This window comes from Microcaecilia unicolor, chromosome 4, assembly GCF_901765095.1.
Source record: "Microcaecilia unicolor chromosome 4, aMicUni1.1, whole genome shotgun sequence".
Taxonomy (NCBI): domain Eukaryota; kingdom Metazoa; phylum Chordata; class Amphibia; order Gymnophiona; family Siphonopidae; genus Microcaecilia; species Microcaecilia unicolor.
The window spans coordinates 151,797,555-151,821,186 of NC_044034.1; the positions used below are offsets into that span (position 1 = coordinate 151,797,555).

Here is a 23,632-nt window from a genome sequence, read left to right on the forward strand (position 1 = left end):
GGGGGGGGGGGGGGGGGGGGGGGGGGCGGGGGTTAATGAGTGGGAGAAGGAAAAAAAGGTGCTGGTATATTGTACTGGCATGTACCGGCACAAAAAAACCCCCCTGTATACTACACACATCCTGCTGCAGTCATTTTGCTGTTACCATGGCTACTACATTCTCACAGTTGCAGCACTGGAAGAGTTAAGCAGCTGGTGGTGGTATGTTGTCATTCCCACTTTAGGGAAGGCTGCTTTCTCCTTCACTGTGGTTCGGTTTATTTTGTGCTAATCCCACTGCACACTGACACTATTCTTTTGGTCCTCCAGGTTGCACATATCATTATGTTGCTAGGTAACTAGTTAGTTCGCAGGCAGCATACACAGTAATCTATTAACCTGATTATTAAAAAAAATGCTAGCATTCTTCTATCCATTGCTTTTATTCCCTCTGTAGGAAGAGGTTTTACTTTTGGATTTTCTAGCATTTTGCATGGAAAAGTTTGAAGCCATATGCTCATCACAGGTTCTTCACTGTGCAATAAACTACAGTCTGATCTTAGAACAGCTGCAGATTGTGGCACCACTTAACCAAATAACAGCCTTCCTGGATAATTTTTTATTTGGACTTAGTGGACCCAATTAAAAAAAAAAAAGCTAAGCTCCTAAATATATGCTCCTACATTTATGCCCTATTTTCAGCCAAATTTATGAGTATACATTTTTCAGCTGAAAATTAATCTTTGCTTAAAAGTTATGCTTATAAACCTAGGTGTCATGAAACGCCTAGCCACCTGACTAGGGTCACCCCGCGGTCACTTAGAAGGGGCTATCCCCAGCACAGCTCAGGTCAGCCTGCACCTGCTGTTCGTGCTCTACACTAGCACCCTCCTCCCTCTGACTAGGTCACAACCACATCTGGCTGAGTCTCCCATTCTCAAATTATCCACAGTGGTCCCACATTTCCCAAAAAGCACTCACAGACCCAACACACAAACCACCAGGATTCTTTATCAGTTCAGATAGAGAGGCAATAAACTAAATATTGTTTATTGTCTTTTAAAACTCGAGCAGTGGAACAAAATAGTGCAATCAGCAATCAATACCAGGTAACTGAAATATGGATCAATTATAAAACTAACTAAACATTTGCATACTATCTAAACAGTACCTGGGAAGAGCAGGACATATAATTCACGGAACCTCAGCAATGAGATCTCTCTTTTCTCCTGGGCTAAGACTGAAGAAACAGCCAGTACTACTGGGTAATTTCAAATTCCAGGCCAATTAGAGACCAGTCAACAAGTTTTAAAAGTATACTGCTCACAGTACTGTAGGCCAAGAGGGATTACGAAAAAAGATAGCATTACAGGCAAAAAAAACATAGTAAAAAAATTTTTTTCGGTATATTAAAAGCAGGAAGCTGGCAAAAGAATCGGTTGGGCCACTGGATGACCGAGGGGTAAAGGGGGAGATCAAGGAAGACAAAGACGTAGCAGAGAGATTGAATGAATTCTTTGCTTCGGTCTTCACCGAGGAAGATTTGGGTGGGATACCGGTGTCGGAAATGATATTTCAAGCGGACGAGTCGGAGAAACTTACTGACTTCATGGTAAACCTGGAGGACGTAATGGGGCAGTTCAGCAAACTGAAGAGTAGCAAATCTCCTGGACCGGATGGGATTCATAGAGTACTGATAGAACTGAAAAATGAGCTTGCGGAGCTACTGCTAGTGATATGCAATTTATCCTTAAAATCGAGCGTGGTACTGGAAGATTGGAGGGTGGCCAATGTAACGCCCATTTTTTAAAAAGGTTCCAGGGGAGATCTGGGAAATTATAGACTGGTGAGTCTGACGTCGGTGCCGGGGAAAATGGTAGAGGCTATTATTAAAAACAAAATTACAGAGCACATCCGAGGACATGGATTACTGAGACCGAGTCAGCACGGCTTTTGTGTGGGGAAATCTTGCCTGACCAATTTAATTCAATTCTTTGAAGGAGTAAACAAACATGTGGACAAAGGGGAGCCGGTTGATATTGTGTATCTGGATTTTCAAAAGGTGTTTGACAAGGTACCTCATGAAAGGCTACAGAGGAAATTGGAGGGTCATGGGATAGAAGGAAATGTCCTATTGTGGATTAAAAACTGAAGGATAAGAAACAGAGAGTGGGGTTAAATGGGCAGTATTCATAATGGAGAAGGGTAGTTAGTGGGGTTCCTCAGTGGTCTGTGCTAGGACCGCTGCTTTTTAATATATTTATAAATGATTTAGAGATGGGAGTAACTAGCGAGGTAATTAAATTTGCTGATGACACAAAGTTATTCAAAGTCGTTAACTCACGACAGGATTGTGAAAAATTACAGAAGGACCTTACAAGACTGGGAGACTGGGCGGCTAAATGGCAGATGACGTTTAATGTGAGCAAGTGCAAGGTGATGCATGTGGGAAAAAAGAACCCGAATTATAGCTATGTCATGCAAGGTTCCACGTTAGGAGCTACGGACCAAGAAAGGGATCTGGGTGTCGTCGTCGATAATACACTGAAACCTTCTGCTCAGTGTGCTGCTGCGGCTCGGAAAGCGAATAGAATGTTGGGTATTATTAGGAAAGGTATGGAAAACAGGTGTGAGGATGTTATAATGCTGTTATATCGCTCCATGGTGCGACCGCACCTTGAGTATTGTGTTCAATTCTGGTCGCCGTATCTCAAGAAAGATATAGTAGAATTGGAAAAGGTGCAGCGAAGGGCGACTAAAATGATAGCGGGGATGGGACGACTTCCCTATGAGGAAAGGCTAAGGAGGCTAGGGCTTTTCAGCTTAGAGAACAGACGGCTGAGGGGAGACATGATAGAGGTATATAAAATAATGAGTGGAGTGGAACAGGTGGATGTGAAGCATCTGTTCACGCTTTCCAAAAATACTAGGACTAGGGGGCATGCGATGAAACTACAGTGTAGTAAATTTAAAACAAATCGGAGACAGGTTTTCTTCACCCAACGCGTAATAAAGCTCTGGAATTCATTGCTGGAGAAAGTGGTGAAGGCGGTTAGCTTGGCGGAGTTTAAAAAGGGGTTAGACGGTTTCCTAAATGACAAGTCCATAAACCGCTACTAAATGGACTTGGGAAGAATCCACAATTCCAGGAATAACATGTGTAGAGTGTTTGTACGTTTGGGAAGCTTGCCAGGTGCCCTTGGCCTGGATTGGCCGCTGTCGTGGACAGGATGCTGGGATCGATGGACCCTTGGTCTTTTCCCAGTGTGGCATTACTTATGTACTTCTTCACTTAGTGAAACTAAAAAAGGGCATTCAGTTCTCTATAACAGCGTTAACATAAAACGTGCACCACTGCTGGCCAAACTTGAGAAATGCATTTCAAGAGTTAATAAAGGCAATTTTAAAGGTTTAAAACACACTGCTCTGTCACACTAACAGGCTTATTTTCAAAAGAGAAGGGCGCCCACCTTTCAACACAAATAGGGAGATGGGCATTCTTCTCTCAGGGTCGCCCAAATTTGCATAATCGAAAGCCGATTTTGGGCGTCCCCAACTGCTTCCTGTCGCGGGGACGACCAAAGTTCCCGGGAGCATGTCGGAGGCAGAACTGGGGTGTGCCTAACAGATGGGCGTCCTCAAGCGATAATGGAAAAAAGAAGGGCGTCCCTTGGCCAACTTTACTTGGTCCTTCTTTTTTTTTTTTTTTTACAACCAAGCCACAAAAATGTGCCCTGAATTACCAGATGACCACCGGAGGAAATTGGGGATGACTCCCCCAGTGGTCACTAAACACCTCCCACCCAGAAAAAAAAAACAACTTTAAAAACTTTTGTCTTTTTTTTTTTTTTTGGAGTATGGCTGAAGGACCTCCTTCGCTATGCCTCCGTCCCTGCGACGGCAGTTGAGGACGTCCTTCGCTATTTATTTCTTTAGATTTTGCTCACACCTTTTTCAGTAGTAGCTCAAGGTGAGTTACATTCAGGTACACTGAATATTTCTATGCCTCCGTCCCACTGAAGAGGTTTGACAGGGCTGGGATTTTCTCCAGGCTCCTCACCCCAAAGTGCAAAAACCCTGGTGGTCCAGTGGGACCGCAAGGTTTCCCCCTCCCTCCCCCCCCCCCCCCCCACATTGCATTAAAATGCCCTTGTGGTTCAGTGGGACCTCTATCTGCCCCCCTCCACCCCCGGCAGCCTACCTATCTGTAGTGGTTGGAGGAGAGAGGGACTAGCACTCTCTCCCTCTTCTTTGGGCGCATTCCCAAAATGGCGGCGTCCCACCCTGCCTGGTGCATCCTGGGATGTGCTTGGCGGGGCTTAACCCATATATAGAAGTTAAGCCCCGCCCAGCACATCCCAGGATACACTGGGCAGGGCGGGATGCCATCATTTTGGGAAGGCCCCCAAATAGGAGAGAGGGAGTGCTAGTCTCTCCCTCCTCCAACTGCTATGACTACGAAGAGGTAGACCACCGGGGGGAGGGGGTGGATGTGGGGGGAGTAGGAGTGGGAAGCTAGCAGTCCTACACCACTAGGGTTTTTGTGCTTTGGAAGAGGGGCTTGGAAGTCCACTGGACCTCCAGGTCTTGTATTTAGGGGGGGGAGGGGCTTAGGTTTGACAGTTCCGGGAGCAAATCTCGGACCTGTCAAACCTCTTCTGTTGTTTGATAGATCCAGGTTTTTGACAGCTTGGACCTGTCAAACAACTTCTGCAGGAGTATTGTGCCTTGGGCGCATGCAGAAGTACCCCTATGATCAGAGCTAATAGCGCATGTAAATTTGCATGCTATTAGCTTTGATCATAGGGGTGTTGTAGCCCCGCGCTCTTCTGGTGCTATTTTAAAGTGCTGTTTGGAACAGCGTGGGGCTTCTGATCATCAGCCCATGAATAACCTTTGTTTTATTTCGCCATGTGGGTCTGCTTGTCTTTTCTGCGGTTAAATAGTTTTAAATATCGGCTGGAATAGCTACATAACAAACCTTAGAAACAGATAAAGTTGTAGCAGATAAAGACCACTGTTAAGCTTTACAGTCTATTCCTCTCCGTCAGAGATCCTTTTGTGCTTGTCCCATGCTTTCTTGAATTCAGATACAGTTCTTATTTCTACTACCTCCACTGAGAAGCTGTTCCATGCATCCACCACCTTTTATGTAAAGATATATTTCCTTAGATTACTCCTAACTCTTGCCCCTTCCACCTTCATCCTATTTTGAATCATATTTTTTTTAAATCAGGAATATGGTATATATGGGTATTACTAGGACAGCAGTGATAGGTTTTTCTGGAGGCCCTGGGAGGACCCTGCCAGTGGGCTGCAGAGAGAGATTGGGAGGCCTGCCCAGGGGAGGGGTTGGCAGAGAAGTTGCAGAGATAAAGTGGTTCCCTGTGCTGACTGACAGCAGGGGTGGAGTTGGAAAAGTAATAAAAACGGATGGTAGTGCGGAATATGTCATCTTTGGTGCCTATACCCCCTCCAGGACCCTTTGGAGCATTGGGAGATCCTGGAGTGAAAGAAATAAACGCAGGCTGACTGAGTAAAAGAGTAGTTGCTGCCCCTATAAGTGCTGCCCCTATAAGTTGCTGCCCCTATAACTGAGGAGACAGAACTTCAGGTGGATAAGGGGAATCCAGCCTGGAAGCAGGAACTCGAACAGGGGAAGCCTATTCAAGGCCAGGGCAGAAGAAGGCCAGCCTAAAGGGTCTGTGCCTGAAAGAGTTGGATTGTTATCAGGAGTAACAGAAGCAGCCTTGGGTTTACTGGCCCAAAAGTCTGGGTACAGGACAGGAGCCTCTGTAAATACGTACAGTTTTAGAATACTCAAAGTGTTAAGTCTTCAGAGCTGCTAAGGGGGCCCAATTTTGAGAGGGAGATTTTTGTACACGCCCCCCAGCCCCGCCCCATTCTGCACTGACTCCACCTATTCTACATGGCTCCACCCCCTGACACACCTCAATCCAACAGCCATTTAAGAAAATATTTTATTTAATAGCCTAATATCCTTTTCAATTAGCTTTCAGAGGCCAAAACCTCCTGCCTCAGGTCAGGTCAGGACAGTATAATGCTGTTATGGTATCCTCTCAAGACCTGAGGAAGGAAGTGCTGGTCTCTGAAGGCTAATCAAAAGTGTTTTAAAAATCAGTGAAGGTATCACCTTATTTTCTATTTTGTGTTTTATTTGCATTTATTATCCTTTCTTAACACAGCTACCACATTGCTTTATCCTAAATTAAAAATAAAATTATTTTCTGTACCTTTGTTGTCAGGCCATTTACTTTTTCTAATTGTGTTGGTCCCAGTCTCTTGATTCTGCATTCCTTTGTGTTCTCTTAACTCTCTTGCCAGGGATTCCTGTCCATTTGTCATTTTCTCTCCTTTTTCTTTGCTTTCTTCAATTTATTTTTCTGCCTCGCTCTCTGTCCACATTTAATTCATTCTTACTATCCATTCTTTAATTACCCTCTTTTTACTTCATCTACCTATGGCTTTTCATCTTTTCCTCACTTTTGTTCTCCCCATGCCCCTTCTTCTTATTCTCCAGTCTTTCACTAACTCTATCCTCTTCCTCTTTCCATCCAGCATCTCCCTTCTCTCCCTTCCAGTGTCTCCCCCTCTCACTCTGCGTCCTTCCATCCAGCGTCTCCTCTTTCTCTCCCTACCCTTCCCATCAAGTGCCATCCCTGTTTCTCTCCATTCTTCCACCCATTACCCTCTCCCAATCCTTCTGTCCATTGTCTCCCTCTCCTTCCATCCATTGTCTCCCTCTGTCTCCCTTTCCTTCTAGACAGTTCTCTCTCTCGACCCTTTTCCATTCATCACGTCCTCTCTCTCACCATCCTTCCAGTGTCTTTCCTCTTTCCCTCCCTACCCTTCCATCCAGCGTCTTCCCTCTTTCTGCCCCCTCCTTCCAGCATTTTCCCTCTTTCTACCTCCTTTCATCCAGCATTTCTCCATCTGACAGCTAGGGTCTCCCCCAGTTTCTCCCCAGCAGTTTCTCTCTCTCTCCTGCCCATGTCCCCTCTTTGTCTCCCCATCTTTCCACACATCTCTCTCTCTATATATATACCCATCTTCCATCCAGCATCTTCTCTCTGGCTCTCCCATGCTCTTTTCCATGTCCACTCTTTCTCACCATCTCTATCTGGCTCTCCCCTGCTCTTTTCCATTTACCTGGCTCTCCCCTGCTCTTTTCCATGTCCCTGGCTTTCCCCTGCTCTTTTTCATGTCCCCTCTTTCTCTCCCAATCTCTCTCTGACTCTCCCCTGCTCTTTTCCATGTCCCTGGCTCTTCCCTGCTCTTTTCCACTCCCTCCTCTCCTCAAGCATCCTCACTCCCCTACCCTTTCCAGACATGTTTCTCTCTCCCTCGCAGCGCTGTCACAACAACAAAAACAAGTGCAGGGCTGCAGCAGCCTTCAAGCATGCGCTGTCGGCTCTGCTGGTCCTCTGCACCCGGAACAGGAAATTGACGTCAGTGGGGGCAGAGGACAGCAGAGCCGACAGCGTATGCCTGAAGGCTGCTGCAGCCCCGCACTTCTTTTTGTTATTATGCCGGCTGTGGAGAGAAGCAGCGCGGCGCTTGCCGCTGCTCAACAGAAGTGGCAGCAGCAGAAGAATTCAGCGGGAGACTTTCCTGCTTTGGCGCGAATGCAGGAGACTTGACAGGTATGAGTTTTGGATGGACAAATATATATAAAGAGTTCTGAAGAGTTTACTTGCTGGTTGCAGACGTTCCAGTTAAGTTAAATAAAACTCCTGGTGTGCACAGTGGTCTTTGGCATGAAAGGAGGACACTTGCTCCCGGACTGAGAACGGAGTACCATTAGTAAGTCTTTCTTAAACTCCCAATACCCCGGTTCTCTATCCCAGACTACTGACCCACTCCCAAGCTTGACTGCAGGCGAATTGGTGTGTGTGTGATCCCCTGTGACACCATGACCAGAAGGAGGAGAGTGGATTATACCTGTGATCTGAGTTGAGGTTTTGGACCTGAGCTAGTAGCGACATGACCCAGGTTACATAAATGTAAATAAATCCTATGCCTCCTCATTCCAAAGCTTCCTCTTAATTTAGAGGCCCTGTCTCCCATGCATTTATGCCACAAAGGTATGTAAATATCTGTATCATAAGACCCCTTTACCGTCTTTCTTCTAAAAACTATGCTGGCAAGAATTTAAAAGGATTTAAGATTTGATCCTTTAAAGCCAATCGGAAAATGAGGTAATCAGGGCACTGTGGTTGTCCTCTGAATACCTCATTTCCTCATTGATATTTAAATGAACTACAGAAAATATTCAAAAGATTTGCAGCCAGGATGCTCAGCTCTTTCTGACTCCAGACCAAGGTAAGAGGTAAGTGAATGCAAGATGCACTTCCACTTTAGACAGACTACTAAGTGTATTATAAATGCACTTAATTATGAATGCATATACAAGATGCATGAATTGACAGTAGCTACAGCTGAAACCTCACAGGTTTCAATCCCTGTTGGTGTCTGTGACCATATATCCAATGTGGAGGCCTAGGCGCTAACACTGATGCATGCATTACATGCAGAAATGTTTAGAATGCTAGTATATAAGTGTGCATTGCTCACACTTATGTAGTTGTTTAAAGTACCAGGTCAAAGTACTTAAGTAAAAGTTAAAAGTACAATGAAAATCGCATAAAAAATTTAGGGCCCTGTTTACTAAGCCGTGTTATAGATGTGATAGCGTTTTTAGTGTTCGCTAAAATTTAGTGTTTAGCACACGCTAAAAACGCCAGCGCACCTTAGTAAACAGGGCCCTAACTCAAGTAAAAGTAAAAAAAGTGCATGCCCAATACTTTTGAGTAAATGTATTTTATGGATATATTACAATATTAACACCCTTGCTGTCAGTTGGGTCTGAAGATTCCACATTGGTGCTACTGCTAATGTAACTTGCATTTGAAATCTAGTTTCAATCAGCTGTTAGATGGCATGGCTGTAATGGAAGTGAATTTTAAAGATTGTTTTTCAACCCTGTCTTGAACGACCAGTGCACTCGGGGTCTGTATTGTTGATTAGAAGTAATTCTGTTTAAAAATGATTGTTTAAGTGCTATCCTAAAGGACTGCTTTTCAACCCTGCTTTTGTCCGATAATACACTCTGAAATCTTGTCTTTGACCGAAAGTAACTTTTCTTGTAAATACAAAAATAAGTTGGAATGCAGAAGATAAGACAAAGCTCTACTAATTTGGTATGCAAAGGGGAGGATGTCACTTGTTTCCCAGGCCCAGCTTGGCCACCTGGACTTGGGAGAGCATGTGACCACGCTCCCACAGACCTAAGATTCTGTAACTTTCCTTAGCTCTGGACATGAGCTAAGAGCTTACTAAAAAGGGGCCCTCCTTGCAGTGAAACTCTGAGGTTCATCTGTGGGCAGATGTGTCATGCAGAAGGTTTGTTCCTGGTCAATGAGGAGACTCTGAGCTTTCGCTGCAACGGACCTCCCGGCTGATGAGATAAGGGCCTGAGCTTCCCTGTATATGTGTGTGTGTGTGTATATATATATATATATATATATATATATATATATATATATATATATATATATCTGTTTTATAGCTTTCTTTTAGTTAGACTTAAAGAAAAAATTAAATGACACAACCAAATATCGACCGGTAGCATCCATCCCCCTGATAGTAAAACTAATGGAAAGTATGGTAACCAAACAACTTACCAACTACCTAAACAAATTCACAATATTACATGAATCACAGTCAGGATTTCGATCCAACCATAGTATTGAAACAGTGCTAACCACTCTCCTAACCAAATTTAATCAACTAATTGCAACTGGGAACAATGTGCTACTCCTACAATTTGATATGTCCAGCGCGTTCGACATGGTCAGTCACCAAATACTCCTGAACATTCTAGACTACTTTGGGATTGGAGGAAACGTACTAAAATGGTTTAAAGGCTTCTAAACAGCAAGATCCTATCAAGTGATCTCAAAAGGAAAAACGTCAACACCATGGAAACCTGAATGTGGTGTACCACAAGGATCACCGCTCTCACCAACCCTTTTCAACTTAATGATGACACCTTTAGCCAAATCGCTATCCAACCATGGACTTAACCCGTACATCTATGCTGACGATGTCATCCCGTTCAAACAAGACATAACCGAAATCACAAATGAAATCACACACAGCCTCCAAATAATAAACTCATGGGCGGACGCATTCCAACTAAAGCTAAACGCAGAAAAAACACAATGTCTCAGCCTGTCCTCACAATACAACACAAACAAACACAAGACCATAAACACTCCGGACTACACACTTCCGGTCTCAGACAGTCTGAAAATCCTGGGAGTCACAATTGACCGAAACCTCACACTCGAAGACCATGCAAAAAATACAGCAAAGAAAATGTTCTACTCAATGTGGAAACTCAAAAGAATCAAACCTTTCTTCCCAAGGGAAGTATTCTGCAGCCTAGTACAATCAATGGTGTTAAGTCATCTAGACTACTGCAATGCCATTTATGCCGGATGCAAAGAACAAATCATCAAGAAGCTTCAAACCGCTCAAAATACAGCAGCCAGACTTATATTTGGGAAAGCAAAATACGAAAGCGCCAAACCCCTAAGAGAAAAACTACACTGGCTTCCACTAAAAGAATGAATTACGTTCAAAGTCTGCACCCTGGTCCACAAAATCGTCTACGGGGAAGCCCCGACCTACGTATCAGACCTTATAGACTTGCCTATTAGGAAGGCAAAAAGATCATCACGCACATTCCTCAATCTCCACTATCCTAACTGTAAAGGGCTAAAATACAAATCCACATACGCAACCAGTTTCTCGTACATCTGCACGCAGCTATGGAATGCTCTACCGAAGGCCATAAAAACAACGCAAGACCTAACCATCTTCCGAAGGCTACTGAAAACAGATCTTTTCAAGAAGGCATACCATCAACTTCTTAAATACTAAACAATTAAATACTAAACAACATCTTAAATACTAAACATCTTAAATACTAAACAATACCATTATATATGACCTATACAAAACCAAACTTTTATCGCCTGACTGCTTAACCTCTTTGCTTTTAATGATCAAGCACTACCACTTTAAACCTTATGTCGAATAGGGTTTCTCTATAGCTAATGACCTAATGTATGTTACAACCCAATTTATTACTTAGGAACCTTCTTGCAATACCATAATGTATTCTTCTTTACCATGTATGTACGCACATGGTAAATATATATACCATGATCTGTTCCATATATATTATGTTCCATGTATGTTACCATGAATGTATGCACATTAACGCAATACCATCTGTAATCATGTTAACCAGAAATGGCAACCGCTATTACTGCAAATGTAAGCCACATTGAGCCTGCAAATTGGTGGGAAAATGTGGGATACAAATGCTACAAATAAATAAATAAATGGTTTAATTAGTATGCATATCTCCTAATTTGACTCAGTCAGCGTGTATATTTCTTAATCATTGTATAGACTGAAGCAATAATGATTTATACACTCTCAATTTGAATAAAGAATTTCATTTACCCAATATGAATCCAAAAAGAATCTCTAGTATTTCATTCGGTGAACAGTCTGTGGTGATCAAGTGAGCAGGCTGCAATACCAAAGCAATACAATGGCTTGGGGGTTGGGAAGGGGGGGAGAGGTGTTAGCAAGGAAGTGCAGGGGTGGACAAAATGGTTTTCAAAAATAATCCAAGGGATGTAAAAAGAAATCTAAATGACATAACAGATATAGTATAAAAATACCATAATCAAAAATAAAAGTAAAAAATTATGTTTGACATATGAAAATAGATGTATATAAACATAATAAAAAAAAAACCCATGACAAATGATAAGTATCTAACCATGTTTTCCTCAGTCAAGGTAGGCTTGTGAACACTGACAGTCACTGGTTAAACATTGTTTAACAGACTCAAGTTGCAGTGACTCTGTGACCTGAATGAGGGTGTTGGTGATCACCAGCCACAGCAGTCCAGCCATATATGGAGTTCTCTAGGAAGCAGATTCAGGACAGAAGTGCATGTTCAAAAAGTAAGTAATGAGCTGCTTGACCCAACTTGGAGCCCCCCCCCCCTCCCACCACCTCATAAGGAAGGCAAGTTTTAAGGATCAGATAATAAGAGGAGGGAGAGTAATGCTAAACAGAATGAGGAATGAAGGAGAGCCAGAGACCTGACCAGAGAAGATGCCTTAATCACTGCTAGATACTGAAGGCAAATTTTAAGGACCCCATGGGGGGAAAGCGGGAGGGGAGATGTCAGAACCATGTGAAAAGGAGGAGGGGGGAGGAAAAAGTACTTCAGCCTTTTACTTGTAATGAAGCAGCATGTATTGAGGTAAAAGTACTTAAAACTGGTTCAAATAATATTTTGTTACAAGTAAAAGTGCTTGAGTTTGTCATGTACTCGGTTACAAGTAAACGTAATGAAATGTTTACTTAAGTATTATAATGCTTTACTTGTACTTCATTACTATACAACTTATAAATGTAGACGCCAGCATGCCACCTAAGTGCTACTGTGCAAACACCCATTTATCTTACATAGAAAGGGGGGTGTCACAGAGTAGAACATGGTGCTCTTAAGCACTCACTCCTAAACGTGAGGCAAATTAAAAGATGGCTATGCTAGTATTCTACAATGGAAAGCAGGTGCTTATGCTCCTTTACAGAATAGGCTTTTACCGGGTGTCCTCTAGATACCTAAATCTAGGCGCCTTGTTATAGAACTGCCCCCTATATACATACTGGTCGATAATCACAATGATTTAACCTGCCACAAACAGTCACTGACCGGTTAAGCGCTTTTTTCACAGCTATTTGGTCATTTTTCAATGGTTATCATTGCTGAAAGTAACCAGTTAGTGTTGAGGTCAATGGGTTCCCAAACCTGGTCCTGCAGGCACCCCAGCCAGTCAGGTTTTCAGGATACCCACAATGAATATTCATGAGATAGATTTGCATGCAGCGGAGGCAGTGCATGCAAATCTCCCTTATGAATATTCATTGTGGGTATCCTGAAAACCTGACTGTCTGGGGTGCCTCCAGGACCAGGTTTGAGAACCATTGGCCTAAGTAAAAACTGGCTATGCTAGGGGCATTTCAGGGGTGGAGTCATCACTTGGCCGCTTAAGTTTCGATATTCAGAACTTAACCAGCCAGATTTTGTGTATAAATGTGACTGCAAAAAAACTGGTTACGTGCTAGCTAGCTCCCCCCCCCCAACCCCCCAGATATTCAATGACAAAGTCCAGATAGGGCCTGGCATTGAATATCTAGGAATAATGCAGGTGGTAGTCAGCAAAATGCTCACCGCCAGTGGCTAAGTATCGACCCCATACTATTTTCTGAATTGATACCGTCAAATGCTAAAATTACCCGAAACAATATTCCAAGGGACTAACATACTTAGAAGGCGCCACTAAATATATGTCCCCATGTGTGAATTTTCAGTGTCACTAACTTACAGCATCACCCAAACTTCTCTCTAAACGCTCTGGCACTATCTAGACATGGGGAAGTCACTGCTTGCCCTGGGATTGGTAGCATGGAATATTGCTATTCTTTGGGATTCCAGAATGTTGCTACTCTTTGAGATTCTGGAATGTTGCTATTTGGGTTTCTGCCAGGTACTTGTGACCTGGATTGGCCACTGTTGGAAGCAGGATACTGGGCTAGATGGACCATTGGTCTGACCCAGTATGGCTATTCTTATGTTCGTAGATCAGGGGTGTCTAACTTCAGCCCTTGTCAGGTCAGGTTTTCAGGAGTTCCCCAATGAATATGCATGAGATCTATTTCCATACAATGAGGCAGTGCATGCAAATAGTTACCATGCATATTCATTGTGGAAATCCTGAACAGACTGGATTGCGGCCCTCAAGGACCGAGGCTGGACAACCCTGATCTAGATAGTGCTGGGGTGGAGCAAGGTTGTTCTTCCTAGTCATATATACGATGACAATATTCAGCCACTATCCACATAACTAGGAGGTTTAATTTAGGCCAGCAAAAAAAGCTTCCTTATATTAAACTGCTCAGTTATATGGGGGGCTGAATATTGCTGCTATACATAAAGCTACTGGCCACAAGCACTCTCTGTGTATATTCAGCACCACTGCTTATCCACAGAGTGCGGCTGAATATGCCTGTTTTTAAAATGCCACAGCTGGCATTTAAAAACAAACACACACAAGCCTTTTTTAGAGTAGGCCACTGGATGTGGCACCGAGCTAGTAAAGGTCCCAAAGGGATCCTCAGAGTTGCATACAACTGATTTATTTGGATAGTTGGAAGAACTGGAGGGGGTTACCTCTAAGAAAATAAACTGAAAGCATGAATTGAAAAACTCTGGATGCAAACCTAGAGTACTATACAAGCTGTGAGCAAAATGACTGTAATAATGTTATACAGTGGAAGCTGTAGAATATGAAAATATAACTGGTCTGACCCCCACACAAGAAAAGGCAAGATCTGTGAAGTAGGCAAGGAAACTTCATCAGGAGAAAAGGTTTTATGCTTTTCTCATCAACTCTTACCTGATCTGTTTATGTTTATTTACAGGCTTGCTATGCACTGCTTTCCTTGAATAAAATAAATCAAAGCAGATTAAAATAGCAAAATAAAAAAAAATGGCTCAAAAGGACAAGGAGAGAACATGGGGGAGGGGAGCAAGGGTAGTATACTGTACAGCAAGAGCTACAAAACCATCTGGATCAGACCAGTCATCTCTGCAAAAGAGATTACTTGTTCCATCAACATTTTTCATTAATATTCTTTATCAGGATGATTGAAAAGATGGTTAGATGATATCCGGGACTGGATACCCAAAGTGCAGTATACCCAGGCTCAGGACAGGAAAAGACCTTGGGTGAGAAGGACAATTCCCATTAATAAGGGGTAAAGGGTACGATGATGATAGCTAAAACTGTCCTTTATTATGTTATTAATTATTAATCTTATTATCACTAGAATGTTACAGCTCAAACATCCTACTGCTCCACTGATCCCATAGTCATGACTGTAAGCAGAGGAAGAAACAGATAGAAAGGGATGGGCAGACTGGATAGGCCATTTGGCCATTATTTTCTCTGTTTCACTTCCCTTGTCTCCCTTGGTATAGGAGCCAACTTTTCAAAATGATTGGGGGGTGCTGAATTTTTTTTTTAAACAGGTGGTGCAGTCCCCCCTCCCCTTGTCCCCCTCCCCCTCATCCCCCCGTCCCCCCTCCCTCATCCCTCCTCCACTTCCCTCCGAGTTCCAGGCCCCCCTCTCTCCCTCCCAGTTCCTGTCTCTCCCAGTTCCAGTCCCCCCTCCCTCCCTCCCTCTGAGTTCCAGGGTCCCTCCTCCCTCTGAATTCCAGGGTCCTCCCTCTGAGTTCCAGGGTCCCCCCCTCCCTCCCTTCGAGTTCCAGGCCCCCTCCCTCCAAATTTTAAAAGTCATTTATCTTACCTCGTTGGGGTTAGGGCGGCAGCAGCGGTAAAAAGCATGCAGGCTCGGCTCGGTGCTTAGTTCAGTTTTCCCTTCTGTCTCTCTCAGCTCTGGTCCCGCCCTCATTTCCTGTTTCCGCAACGCTGGAACCAGAGCTGAAAGAGACAGAAGGGAAAACAACTAAGCACCGAACCGAGCCTGCATGCTTTTTACCGCTGCTGCAGCCCTAACCCCAACGAGGTAAGATAGATGACTTTTAAAATTTGGAAGGAGGGGGTCTGGAACTCGAAGGGAGGAGGGAGGGAATGAACTTCTGGTGGGTGAACGAACTTCCGGTGGGTGCAATATTGGGGGTGCTCGAGCACTCACAGCACCCACGGAGTTGGCGCCTATGTCCCTTGGTCCTGGCTTTCTTCATGAGATTTAAAGTTTTGGTGCAAACATAGGGTCAGATATACTGTAATAGTAATTTACAATTTAAAAAAAAATACATTCTTACTCATATATACTTGGGTGACTTTACAGCCTTGGAGTATCACATTTAACTCTTAACCACATGTAATGTAAACTACAATGTTTGCCAGCAGTTAATTAAAAGCTCACACCTGCTTTCACTGCACATCACAATTCTGGCTGCTGATTTTATCATCTACTGCAGATAGTCAGTCATATTACAAACCACCTGATTCCAAGGTCCCATAAGAAATAAGTATTGCCATACTGGGACAGACTGAAGGTCCATCAAGCCCAGCATACTGTTTCCAACAGTGGCCAATTTAGGTTACAAGTACCTGGCAAGATCCTAGAAATAAGCAGTGGATTTCCCCCAAGTCCATTTTAATAATGGCTTATGGACTTTTCTTTTAGGAAGCTATCCAAACCTTATTTAAACCCCACTAAGCTAACTGCTTTTACTACATTCTCTGGCAATGAATTCCAGAGTTTAATTACCCATTGAGTGAAGAAATATTTTCTCAGATTTGTTTTAAATTTACTGCTTTGTAGCTTTGTTGCATGCCCTCTAGTCTTAGTATTTTTGGAAAAAGTAAACAAGCGATTCACATCTACCCATTCCACTCCACTCATTATTTTATAGACTTCTATATGTAAGCCTTTGGCCTGAGACTCAGAACAATCAGTGCGACTTTCTTACGATGAAAGAAGCAATTTACTAGCACTGGTTCAATTAGTACATACTTACACTAATTTGTTTTGGCCATATGTAATATAAATTGAACACAGATTTTAAAACTCTTTAATGCAGTGAAACTGGATTTTTCTTGTGCATATGTTAAAGACAACAAAAAAGGGGAATGGGACTTAATATACTGCCTTTCTGTGTTTTTTTCCAACTACATTCTGAAAGCTACTGAAAACAGATATTTTCAAGAAGGCATACCATAAACATCCATCTTAAACACTAAATAATGACATTATACATTATACACGATCTATACAAATCTGAACTTTTATCGCATGACTGCTTAAACCCTTTCTATTATTGATCAAGCACTACCACTTTAAACCTTACATTGAATAGGGTCTCTCTAGAGCCGATGACCTAATGTATGTTACAATCCAATTTATTACTCAGGAACCTTCATGCAATACCATAATGTAATTCTTCCTTACCATGTATGTATGTATGCACATGGTATATATATATATTCCATGATCTGTTCCATATATATCATGTTCCATGTATGTTACCATGTATGTATGCACCTAAACGCAATACCATTTGTAATTCTGTTACCCAGAAATGGCAACCGCCATTACGGCAAATGTAAGCCACATTGAGCCTGCAAATTGGTGGGAAAATGTGGGATACAAATGCTACAAATAAATAAATATACAGGTACTTATTTGTACCTGGGACAATGGAGGGTTAAGTGACTTGCCCAGAGTCACAAGGAGCTGCAGTGGGAATTGAACCCAGTTCCCCAGGATCAAAGTCTGCTGCACTAACCACTAGGCTACTCTCCTCCACTCCGCAAAAAGGACCCAACACGGGCCGTGTTTCGGCGCAAATGTGCATCTGCCTCAGGGGTCTGACAAAACACAATAAAACAATATACAAAATTATAAATTAAAATAGGTATCCATGCATATGATAATCAAAATCAAATCAAAATTTAAAAATGATATTTAAACACAGGATAAGAAAGCATAAATATATGTCCATGAATGTGCTGATAATAACATATGTGATAATAATTAAAAACATAGACGTACATATATATCAAATAAACAGTGTATATATTGAACTTTACATTTAAAGTAGATGTCCATGCATATAATTGTGATCTAGTATTGGACTTTTGTCCATGCATGTGAGAATATACATTACTTGTGAAAATATTGAATAGCCCATTGTTAAAAACAACAGTTTAATGTGACATAATAGATATGAAAATAAATGAATAATATCATCTAAAACAGTGTGAGTACATGCTTACATTGACTATAAGGTAAGTTAAAGATGCCAAGAATCCTTGATTTACAAAGGACCTGAGGTTACTCAAATGTAAGGTCAGGCAAAGTGAGAGGAGGCATCGGAAATCACCTCAGCTGATTAGAAAAATGTATCTTAATTAATTTATTTATTTAACATTTTATATACCACATGATCCAAAAGTTCTCAGCGGTTTACAAAATGTACATACATAAAATAAAAGACTAACATAACATTACAAAACTCAGTAAAATAAAATTAAAACATAAAAATTATAAGGCTTCAATCTCATCACTCAGTCTAATTATTTCTGCTTTCTCAGTTCTGATCATCTTCAATTCCATACGCTTGCATGAAAAAATAGGTCTTTAATTCTTGTTTAAAATGTTTTACTTCCTGTATTTTCTTAAGTCTGGCTGCTTTTGGTGTATCCATGTGGATTTGCACTAGTATTCTATAATCACTTAGGTGCCCCCAAGTGCTGTTACAGAATTGGTGCTAAGTACATCCCACTATAGCTCCTAAATTGAGCTGCCAGGTTGTAGAATTACCTCCAACTTGGATGTAAGAATCTAAATCACTTATGGGATCTAGAAAGTAGCTACCACAGCTGCCAAATACTGTGGGCACTGTTCCCTCTAAGCTGAGCGGGAGTCCTCCAGTTGCACTGTTGCCGGTGTGGGGGTGGGCGGCGCTTCAATATTTTGTTTTCAATCATTAGGGACAGGTAGGTTCTGTGGAATCCTGCAGAGTTTGCCTGTCCCTCAATATTGAAAATGTGATCGTGAAACAGCACCCCCTAGTGGCAGGACCATAAATGGAGGACTCCCACTTAGCTTAGAAGGAAGAGTGTCTGAGGGTACGAGATAAACAAGAAAAGGCAAAAACTAAGCTTTCCAGAGGACTACTTAGGTCATGCTTGGAGGAGAAATGGGGAGTCTCCTTTAGTCATAAGCTAAACTCTTAGCAAATGTCTAATAGAAAACTAGGGGATAATAAGACACAGATTTCTAATAGGGCCATTAGAAATTAGAAAATCCAGATCTGTGTTTTTGCTACTTGACGCTCCCAAAAGCATCCCTGGTCTCTTACTGTATAGTATGCTTTCTGACTCTTTATAAACTAGGCACTTGTTATTAGTCAACGCCTTTCATGTACTGTACCTGACCACCTGGAGCACTTAGAACCCATGATGCTTTTGGAAAGGTACCGAGAATAAGACATTTTACCACATGGGGTCTAAGTACTTTGGTGATAACTCAAGTATAGAAGGAACCGCTACAGCTGCTAGAGAGAAAAGAATATCTTTGACTTTGCCTACACTAGCAGCTGAAATCACAAAATAGGCAAATCTCTGATCCAACCATGGAACTAACTGATTTTTAGGGTCTGGAACACTGGTATCTCCTCTAATTGAAATTCATATATTAGAACAGTACAGAACAATATTCTAAAGGACTTGCCCATGTAACTTTCAAAGTTACACAGAAGTCCTTTGCCTCTCCAAATAGCTGGTCGTATAAGTTGATATAAAGCCACGCGTTATATAGAAAAAGATGGGGAGGAGCCCAAAGATTATTAGGACAGTGGCAATAGCCAGTTGCTATATGGATAACATATCCATGTAAGTCAAAACACAGAAATAGCAGTCCTAACTTTATCTATTCAGCAGCCTGACTTACATGGATATTTTGGCTGAATACATGCATGACTGAAAACCCAGTTCTAGATGCATTTACCTTGTGCCGAGGCTTGCTGTTTTTGTTCCCGTTGGAGATTCTGGCCCTTCCCCAAGTTTGGCGGACTTTTCTCTGTTCATCTGCTGCAGTATTGAGTTTAGCTCACTTATAATGTTTGCCTTTGGGCCTGAGAGTACTGGGCTTTTGACCTCTGTCCCATCGCCCCACAATTTAGAAGTCCTTTGCTGTACAGCTTTCACTGTACTATGCTGTGTAATGCTTGGAGGAGGTGGTGGAGCAGGCGGTGGGATAAGAAAGCTATCTGCATTTTCTTCAATTAGGGCATCTTTGTAAAGTGCATTGCTTTTGTTCATTATGGGCTTCACTTTTGGCTTAGGAGGTACTGGGGGTTTGTCCACCAGAAATGTTTGCCCATCTGCATAGACTGTGCAAGTGTCCAAGTTTTCACCACCTTCAGAAGATAAGGTAGAGATGCTGGACACTGTTGAGATAGTGCTGGTTGTCTCCAGATGATGGTCACTACTACTACGACTGTCCGTCTCCTCAATCCCAGAGTCAGTTACACTATCAAAAATTTCAGGGGGTGGCAGAAAGGAGGCAGGCAAACAGTTTGAAAGGCCCACCTGTTTTTTGCTTTCTAAAGTGTGTGTTGATAGGTTGGGGTTAAATGAAGTAGGTGGTAGGGTTCCATTTTGCCTCTGGTTTAGCAAATCTGCTAGAGTAGGAACCACGGCCGAAAGATCTTCTGGAATGTCAAAACTGTTAGCAAATTCCAGTGGAGGTGGCAATGGCTCTGTAAAAATAAAATCTTCATCAATATCAACTGAAGCCAAGGGAGGTGGAGGAATTCGAAATGGCAATAAGACAGGCTCGTCAACAGAACTAACAGAAATGACAGCTTTAATAGGATGCACTAATGGCTCAGGTGCAGTTGTTGGTTGCAAGGAATCTTCTTCACTGTTGTTAACCTCAGTTAACATAACTGGAGAATTTTCTGGGTTCTCGTTCTGCTCTATGTTCTCATTTTCATCTGTAGGCTGGGCTTCTGTTTTTTCTGCATCCACAGTGTGAACCATGAGCAAGCCAGCTGTCTTCTGCTGTGAGGTATCCACAATATTTATCAGCATGTTTTTTTTGTCTTCTAGCCTTTTTTCCTCTTTCCCAGTTTCTGGTTCATGTTTACTCTCAGTCTCTTGTCTTCTTAAGGTACCCCGCTGGTTCTGCTTGTTTGCAGAAGAAGCAACAGGAAATGTAGTTTCAATGTTGGACCGCATTTTTGTATCGATATAGAGTGGCTTGTTGAGGTCTGCTTTGTCTGTTTCCCCTGTGGTGGGACTCTCTTGTGTTTGTTCTTTCATAGCTCTGTCTCTTGCAGCTAAAGCAAGGGCTAAGGGTGAATTTGGATCTAGTATTTTTCCAGTGACAGGATGAACATAGTTACATGAACTGGACACGTTAGCGCTTTTTGTAGATATAACATTGTTTTCGGTGCTTTTTGTTGTTGATGATGAATTCAAAGTCCTTGAATTATCTAGGTCAAGTGGACTGGTGGATTCGCTATTGTTGGGATTTGCAGAACTCGCAGGTAAAGGTAAAGAAGCTGGTGGAACGAAATTCCTAAAACTATCTTCATTACTAAACATTCCCTCATCAATAGACTTTGAATGCTTCAGTCGTGGACTTGGCATTAAACCAACATCTTCATCTCCCAGGTCTGTGGAAAGGAAAGCTGGAGAATTACGTCTAGCCTCCAGTCTCTTTTCTCGGTCTCTCACTGCTCCAGCAATGGCTGCTGCAAAGGGACTATTGATGTGCAAATTATCATCTGGTCGGAGTTGTCCAGGCTGCTCTGAAGACTGTGGGTCAATTTCCATGCTGCTGCCCTGGCTGCTTTTTCCACTGCTACTGGTAGATGGCTCTTTAACAATAATTGTTGGGATTGGAATGGAACAGACCTTTTCTGGGCTGTCCTCAACATTGCATTGCTTTACTAGCATTCCCTTCCGCCTAGCAGGCTTAGCTGGAACATAAACTGCTTGGTTTGCTATCTTCCCAACTTCTGAATAAGGGTTTTCCGGCATCTGGCTTCTTTTGTTTCGAAAATTTTGCTGTGATGAGGCATTCTTATTGTAGTGATCTTCAGAATCTAAAGAATAACGATTTGCTTCATGCCTGTAATACATCCCTTTGTCTCTTGCTACTGTTCCCAAGTTGTCAGACCTGACTGTGGAAGGAGAAGTACCTTTTGCCCCTGAATTCTGGTTGAAGGAAGGTTTGATTGTTCCATAGCCTCTTGATGTTGGGGATTTAGGAGAATTGTATGGAGATGGAGATGGTGAAGGTGACGGAGAAGGAGAAGGTAATGGAGAAGTTGGGGGGGGAGGAGAAGGGGGTAAAGTTGCTGGTGGAGGAGGAATATCTTCAGATGTATCTGGCATAGACAGGCTTCGGGTAAATTTCAGCATGGGAGGAGCCAGAAATTGCCGTTCTTCCTCGGTTATTCCTAAAAATATAGGCACATATTACAATGGTATCAATTATTCATATGCAGGGAAATAGATCTTAAGTATTACCATTTTACAGAATGTGATCTGATGCTGTGCTGTCAATGCAATTATAAGATAAACCACAGGAAATGTACATAATGTATATTAAGTGAATGCGAGTAGGGGGCAGATCATGGGTGATATGGGTGGAATGGAGGAGTGGTATCACAACTGCCAAAAACATGGCTTCGCTTAACGCTACCACAAGAGGTGGCATTAAGTGCAGCCTTGCCACCAGCAGTCCTGCCACAATTCATGTATCACCATCCCTCTGAGCAGAGCACCTCCCCAGAGCAAAGCCCCCATCTGATCCCCCTCCCACAGATCAGACCCTCCAATACCCAACCCCACTGGGACATCTGCTTGGGGTCAATCTGCCACATAAGACCAATCATGCCTTATATGGCAGTTTAATCTCTAGCAGTCATATTACTGGTGCCATTTTGAACCCAGGGCAGTTCTGGGACAGAAGGGGAGATAAACTAATGGCCTGGGAAGGAAGTGTTTATCAGTGCAATCCCCAATCTCCAGGTAAGCCTGGTCTTACTCTGTTTGTGTGTGAAGGGAGAGGTACTGAATAACAGAGGCCTACACTGGGTGAATTGGAGGGGGGGTTTGTTCTGTGGGGAGGGATTAGGGGCCTTGATTTGGGGTGTTAAAAAGCTGTACTATTTGTTTAGTAGAGCTGGCATAGCATTTCACCCGCGCTGTCAAAGCATGTTGCTGTGACATATGCTGTCTGCCTTATGTGCTAAATGCAGGGCAGATACAGGGTATCCTGATGAATTACCACACAGTCTTTACACTTACCACTAATTGCAAAAACTTACTGCTCATTAGTAAAAAGGTTCCTTAGCCTTTTTTTCAGAATTAATGATACAGAAGAACATGAAAAAATCTTAGGTATTTGATACTTCATAATTAAAAAATTTTTTTGTCATTAAACTGCTTTAAGTAGTAGGAAAATATGCCCCATCAATTCTGGGATTTATAGTACTTATATTTTTTAAAATAATGTTTTAGTGGTTATTAAAGAGATAACTACCACCAGAGAGAGCTTGGTGCAACGAACAGCAAATTGCATAAATTACATTTTTTTTTAGAACCATTAGCATGCAAAATCCTCTAATAATACAGTAAAATAAAGAGAACGCTGTACCCCATGGCCACACAGCAGTATGTGATTAGTAATCATGACAAGGAGTAATAACACTTAGCCCTGATCAGATAAATATTTAAGAATCGAGTCACTGATTCTTCTAATAGACTCAGTATTTTTGATGCAATAATTCCACATGTCTGTGAATGTTCATGTTTGAAAGAGCCTCATATTCTCTTGATCCAATTGGGCCCTCCCTGTTATACAACTACAAATGCTGTTTGACTCAGTCAGAATCCATTTCATATAAGATAGTCTATTGACAACATTATGAATATGGCCGTTCTCAGTTGCCCAGGGGGAGTCAATTCAAACAAACTGCAAA

At 42.4% G+C, this 23,632-nt stretch overlaps 1 protein-coding gene across 1 annotated transcript in view; it reads right to left on the reverse strand.

Annotated features, from left to right (window-relative positions):
* The window catches only part of SHANK2 (SH3 and multiple ankyrin repeat domains 2), an 846,275-nt gene that overhangs the window by 25,911 nt on the left and 796,732 nt on the right, over window positions 1–23,632 (reverse strand). The window contains 1 exon segment of the mRNA XM_030200750.1: window positions 19,642–22,105. Within this exon segment, the coding sequence (XP_030056610.1) occupies window positions 19,642–22,105 (2,464 nt within the window).